Here is a 6,869-nt window from a genome sequence, read left to right as displayed (position 1 = left end):
ACTATAGCTGCCCATACAAAAAATGCATGGAGTATGCACTCAGAGGACTACTCATGAAAGCATTGCACCTTGAACTTTGTCCTCTGTGCAGCGGATTGTGGGTCAGTATCATTTGTATAAATAAATGTTAGAATACCTAGAAAAACATGCTGCCTAATGAACTGCAAAATGGAACCAGATGAAAAATGACTTCCTGGTATTTTTTGCCATGCTGCATTTGACACACTATTCCTACAACCAGGAAGCTGTGTGTTTTGTCCTGCAGTTGTAGCCCCGCCCCCTGAGTTTTCTGGGTCAGTTTGTCGTAACAGACACAGACTTTCTTCACTTCTGCAGTCACCTCAGCACGTAAGTAGAGCTGTTGAACTGTGAATGGTTTTCTGTATTTTAGACAATATTGTATTAGCATTCATATGTGGTCAGACTTACTTTAAAACCCACGAGCTGAAAGTTGTTTGTTCAGTTTTTGTAGCAGAGGTGTGTCTGTTTCTTTTACTTGATCTGTATAAACTGCATTTAAAACCTTACAAACAACCTTATATTCTCCACTTGATAGTAATAAGCCTTGAGTGCACTCTGATCACACTTTTGACACTTTTGTGGAAGTTTTGAAGACATTTGGCAGCAGAATTGTTTTAATCTATGTTGTTTTGTTGTTTGTATCTTTGCCACAGCGTGATCCTATCTCTTCCTCAGCGTGATTCAGTTGTAAACCAGCAGAGATGGCAAAGCTTATGGAAGATGAGGTGTTCATGGCTTTCACCACCTATGCAGTCATTGTCGTTTTGAAAATGTTGCTGATGGCTCCCCTGACTGCATTCTACCGCATTACCAGAGGGGTAAGTAACAATAGTGGTGCTATACTGTACCTGTTAAGCCCTGAGCCTTTTTTTCAGGTTTCAGGCTCGAAAATGACATGCCCAGAACAAATGACTATATCTTCACTTCTAAAAGGGGTAAATTAATAATCTTTTTTCTCAAAGCAAAGATACACCTGTGAGTTGGATGTAGAAAAGTCAGAATCAGTATAGACGTTTTTATTTTAAAGTAAATTCAGATTGAACATAGTAAAAAAATGTAAATGATAGTTTCCGTCCAAAGAAACCCCATAACTTATAGTGAAAACCACCCTTGAATGATGGGATAGTAGACGAAAAGCTTTAGGAATCCAAACTATAACATATCATAAGTACCCTGTATCAAGATTGATGCAAAACAAGTGAAATTTGACCTTTGTAGAGAGGTTTAGAAAAATAAAACCATTTAGGTGTATTTGCCATATCTCTGGAACCCATCTGTCGATTTTGGTGATTGACACCTCTTTTTAACCGATAGAGCCAATAGAATCGAGGGGGAGTTCCTAAACCCATCTAAACATTACCATTGGTGAATGAGAGTGATGCGCAGCCAGCATGCCCAAAACCGGAAGCTGGGTTACAGCTCTCATACACTCTATATGAAAACTCAGTTTATTGACATAAATGTTATGATGGATTATCAGTAATCATTTCAAAGTGACACAGAGACATTCAGAGACATCAGCAGCGTTTATATGCGTTTCAATGCCCTTGAACACAACTTTGATCAGAAAACAGCAAAGGTAAGACGTATTTGCCGTTTTGGCTCCGTAAAGAGAAGTTGTGTGTTGTCTTTGCTGGCTTTCGCTGGTCGCACAGTGATGATACTTATACCATTGGAATCTGTGGAATCTCAACTTTCATATGATATCTAGTCTGTGCAGATCCGATGAAGTATAAAATATTTCTACCGTGAGTTATGTGCTAAGTGCGTTAGCACTCTTTCGCTTAGTGCTAATTCAGAGGCTCGGCGTTAGACTTGTGTTTTGTTTCGGTAAAAATGGTTCATATGTTCAGGTAGCTGAGTTTCTTCCCGTTAAGTGGGTATGACACATTCATAGTTTGTTAAATGTTAAGAAGCCCTCAGACACTGCTCCCAGGCTTAACAGGTTAACAAATATATTTCTGTTCTACATTAGTCTTTTCTGGAAAATCGATAAGAATTGTATTGGTTTTACTCCTGGTCTTTGAGAGGGAAATGTGGAATGTCTAACTGGCGCTAACTTTGGTTTTTGTGTCAATTTATTTCATTTTATCTCCCTAATTTAGGCTTTTGCAAATGAGGAAGATGTGGCCAGAAAGCCTGCAGAGGAGAGGAAGAAGCTGCTGAGGAACCATCCAGATGTAGAGCGAGTTCGAAGGTGAGATGATAAGAGGTTATGAGTGACCTTAACACAGGGTCACAGAAAATCCTGGCTAGGTTATCATGGGAAGCTAAATAATAACTAAACCAGATAAAAGACTTCTATGGACAATTCAAATGGTAAACTATCCAATAAAAACAAGTTGTGATAGATACTGATAGATCCTATGTGTTTTTGTTCTCCAGGTGTCACCAGAATGACATAGAGAACATTATTCCCTTCGTGTTGGTCGGCCTGCTTTACGCTCTGACTGGCCCTGTGCTGTCGGTCGCTCTGCTTCACTTCCGCATCTTCGCTGGCTCTCGCATCTGCCACACCATCGCCTACCTGTTCTCTCTGCCTCAGCCCAGCAGGGGTCTGTCCTGGGTGATCGGCTTGCTGGTCAACTTCTCCATGTCTTACAGCGTGCTTAGCACCGTTCTCTACCTTTAGAAACCAAACTGGACCAGTTGACCTCTTCACATGCCAACATGAAACCTGTATCTGTTTTTTACTTTGTTCTGGTTTCAGTCTGATAAATAAACAATCTTTACACTTACTCTTTGTCCTGGAACTAATGTCAAGGGTGGAGGTGTTTTTTGTATCAACTTTGCTAACAACCTTGTTCTAAAGGTGAAACAGGTACTTAAACGATAGCAGGATCATTCATATAAAATGTCAAAGAAAGTCCCCCCAGTTACTTCAGACTTGACAGCAATATTCAGACAGTTATGTGACCAGCCCATATAACAATTATGTCCATATTTACTTTAAATCAGGCCCGGCGCTCCCCCAACAAACACGTTTTTTATTTATTTTCAAATGTGCACTTTAATGCTACGATGTATATGATGTTAGATAGTAAGTCAAATTCATAACATATATCCTAAATCAAACACATGTTTAATACAGACTTCTGTGATTAGCCCTAATTTAGACCAATCGCTGTTCAGAACAGATCACGCAAGCAAGTGGTTGTGCTTCACGCTGATCTGCCGCATATTCTGGAGTTGTTTTTACTTTGCATTCCCATTTCTGTTTGAAATGAAAAAATGCATATCAGAAATTGGTTTTAATCCACTAGTAGGTATAAGGATTTATTAACAACAAATCGTGATGAAAGGGATTCCGGGACCGTAGCAGCAGCTAGCCTTAACGTTGCTAGCTTGACCCGATCTCTACCAGCCCCTCCTTGTCTTGCCAGCACCACCCCCAGCGGTGCCGCACCCTGCACCACACCCGCCAGCCTCCTTCTCCTCCTTCCCAGCAGCACATCCACAGGTACTACTGCTATTGGGCCAACAACTGTATTACGCACCACATTACTCACTGCATAAAGTTATGTCGCTCTGTATTATGTACATATGTTTGCTGCTGTGGTCAGCGGTGGCCCAAGTTTAAGGCCCAAGCTAAGCTGCTGTCATGTTTTTGTATGAGTGCAAAGCTCATGCGTGTATGTGCCGCCGCCCACACAATGTTGCTAAAGTGGTTTCCATGCTGCTCTTTTTTGGTGCGTATTTGCACATGTGTGCGTCTTTACCATGGTCTTTACGCAATGCTGTCAGCCATGCTGTAAATGTTATCTATACTATGCCACGGCATATCACGGTTGTCTGGGCCTTCCCATGAAAATCACATGCCCTCTCTGTACATGTGTTCGGGTGCTGAGCCTGCTTTAAATGGATCATATGTGTGACAGTGTGAGTATCAGTGTATCTGAGGTTAAGTTGCTACTACATTAGCCAACCTAACTGTACGTGTTATTTGAGGACTGATATCCTTCCAAAGATTACACAGCCCCAGGATGGATGCCAACCATTCCAATCTTTGGACTCATTTTTTGCTCTTCACAATGACTGTGCAGAAAACAAGGGAACATGCACTATAAACTCTTACCTGCACACGCACATAATCCTGAAACGGTTTAACTGATTTAACTTCCTGTTGGACCACACAAACAAGATAAATGTCTCTCTACTTGACTTCCTTGTCTTTGTTATGAAGGTCCCTGCATGGTTAAATATCTATGGGGAATGGCGAAACACTTTAATAAAACATGTCAAGGAATATGTATTATTATTATTAAAAGTTAGACATGTCTTAAAATCTGGATTTCTAAGATGTTTTGCTAACATACACAGCTACCAACAAAAAACATGTATAACTAGTTAGATATGAGTGTTAAGAATGATATTGCAAATACAAATAGTATCTGTGAATAGACTTACTTTATTACAAAAGGCAGAACAAATTGACATGGCTCATCTTTGGTGTCATTTTATGTTTTGTGAATCTCAGCAGGGTGTAATATCTAAAGTTGAATAAATATGAAAAATGATAAAGTATAATGTCTTTATTTGAATATCAATCATATCCTCTCTGTGTCAGATGTTGAGTTCAGTTGAGGGAGAAATAAAAAAAAATGAATTAAACAATTTGACATCGACATTTCTTGAGATCTGATGTAATCCAGCATCCAGCATGTAGGAGCTTCTTAAACGTACCAATCAAACTATATATTCTATTCTATACCTGTTATGTTTTCTAGTTAAATGGAAACTGTCTTATCGTTCAGTGCTATGGTTAATTCTTTATGTTCAAAGTTTCTCTTTAAATTAACTTGAAACGGATTGCATTTCCTTAATTTATATTTTCTTTCTAGAAATGAAACTGCTCCATGTCCTAATTTTCTTCCAAGTATCACTATTGTTTAGGAAGCTATTGACAATTTTATTATGATATTGTTGAAAATAGTGAAACATATCTGCAGTATCATTCGTTAGTCTTCTCATCTGTAATTTAAATTCAACAAGGAAAACCATAATTTCTATACAAAGAGTAATTCTTCAAATTAGATTTAAACTTTTTAATTAAACACACTGAAAATCCATGCAAGAGTGTCTGCATTTTTATGATATATTATATTTTTTCGTTCATTATTCATTTCCTTTATTGACTGATAAAATGAATCATATTTTGATCAGCTCAGTAGCAGATGAATAATGTGTAATAATGTGTAATAATGTGCTGCCAACTGATAAAACAAAGAAAGAATGGAGTCACGTGAGGAGTTGAACATTGGGAGATATAAAAGAGCCATTTATGAAATTCAGTTTATGTTTTACTCTAGACATTCTATGTATTACACAGTCTTATTCACAACTACATTAACAAGTGCAGGAGTATTCAGATGTTTCATTAGCAGGAACAGAGGAGAGCTGACAGTGACGCTTCAGATGTGTGTCTGTCTTCCACTAGAGGGAGGCATTTTAAAAGTCAACTGAGTTGCTCCTCATTAGGACTCATTTATGGACCAGGTGCAGCTCATAAAAGCGCTTCAGCTCAAACAATTAACTTAATTTGCTCGGCTGAAAACATTCCCCTGCATATTCCACAACGCAGCTTTCATTTCATTTCCAGCAGAGCACAAACACTCTAACATATGCAAAGGCTAAATGCAAGGAACAACAACAGCATCGGTATCATTTAGCCCAATTTGATAACATTTTTATACAGAGTTATCGTCATCACCGCTTGTGTTTGCTGTTAGGAAGTGAAGCGTACGGACTTGTTTAGATGTGTCAGATGATGAATGCCTCACGCTTCACATGAAGGTGACTGGCTCCAACACAGAGCAGTGAAACCCATGGGTGGGCACTGTAAATAGTGGGGAAATTACCATGAAGGCTGCTTTGGGGCGGTTGCTCGTCTGCATTGTGTCCTGTCCCTTTATAAGTAGAGGAGTTTTATGGGAGCTCATTTGTTCGGGACCCTTGGCCCTCCAGGGTCTCTCATTCCTCAGACAAGCCAGGCATTTCACAGTTTGGATGGAGGCGGAGGAACACCTCAACCCCTTTCTATAGAGTGGCGAAGTCCCTCCCACTTACTTCCGGGGTATGGGACCTTATTTCGGAAAAATTATGCATTGAAGTCAATGGGGAGAGAAAACTTATCTTTCGATCCCGTTTGAATTGTGCCATGAATTACACATATGATGTTTGTCAATCTTAAAAAATCATTTCCATGTCAAAAAAGTCACAGTTTGTCTTAAAACTGTTGAAATATAAGACTTTGAAAAATACGAAACTAGAAAGACTACAAATCCCAGATCCCAGAATCCTCGCGTAAGTGATGTCATAGCTGATTTATTCCCTCCACTAAATATAAGAGATAGCTAAAATAAATGTACTTACTTACTTGAACAAGATGCCTGTGTGCTTTGTACCAGGTTGTTATCATTCCAGTAATAATACCTCTTGCTCATTCTTTCGCTTCCCGTCTGATAAAAGGGCCAGGAGTCGCTGGATCAAACACATCAGGTAAAATGCATATTGTGCATGGAACATAGTCAAGTTAGTTACCTAGCTAGTAGCAAGCACGTTAGTTAGCCTTGTCATTTTTTATTAGCCTTAACATGAAGTAACATAAGTAAACCAAAATGTTAAACAGTAAGAGTAGTCATGATGGTAAGTATTTTGTGAAACCTTTGAAGAGTACTGTCAAACCGGTTTAAGCCCGGGTACACCCTCCACTGGGGTCCCAGGGGTCGATGCTAATGTAGGCTAACGCTACATTAGCATTGGCGATCTTTTTTCTACTTCATGCTATCTGCACAAATGGTTAACATTGAACATTAAAAATATCAGGCAGTTCAGGGAGAGTCGAAGGC

General features: G+C 39.2%; 1 protein-coding gene across 1 annotated transcript; it reads left to right on the top strand.

Annotated features, from left to right (window-relative positions):
- Positions 1-235: 235 nt before the first annotated feature.
- On the top strand, positions 236-2,759 carry LOC117483309 (microsomal glutathione S-transferase 1-like). Its single transcript, XM_034131583.1, has 4 exons — positions 236-348; positions 675-839; positions 2,127-2,218; positions 2,407-2,759. The coding sequence occupies exons 2-4, from the start codon at positions 723-725 to the stop codon at positions 2,651-2,653; spliced, it is 456 nt and encodes a 151-aa protein (XP_033987474.1). The 5' UTR covers positions 236-348; positions 675-722; the 3' UTR covers positions 2,654-2,759.
- The last annotated feature ends 4,110 nt before the right edge of the window (positions 2,760-6,869 follow it).

This window comes from Trematomus bernacchii, unplaced genomic scaffold (assembly GCF_902827165.1).
Source record: "Trematomus bernacchii unplaced genomic scaffold, fTreBer1.1, whole genome shotgun sequence".
Classification (NCBI taxonomy): Eukaryota; Metazoa; Chordata; class Actinopteri; order Perciformes; family Nototheniidae; genus Trematomus; species Trematomus bernacchii.
The sequence above is the reverse complement of the archived record's forward strand: the minus strand, read 5'-3'. Positions and strand labels throughout refer to the sequence as shown.

Coding starts and splice junctions, on each gene's coding strand:
- LOC117483309 (XM_034131583.1), top strand. CDS start 723: ATGGCAAAGCTTATGGAAGATGAGGTGTTCATGGCTTTCACCACCTAT. Junction 840..2,126: donor TCTACCGCATTACCAGAGGG/GTAAGTAACAAT, acceptor TCCCTAATTTAG/GCTTTTGCAAATGAGGAAGA. Junction 2,219..2,406: donor GATGTAGAGCGAGTTCGAAG/GTGAGATGATAA, acceptor TTTGTTCTCCAG/GTGTCACCAGAATGACATAG.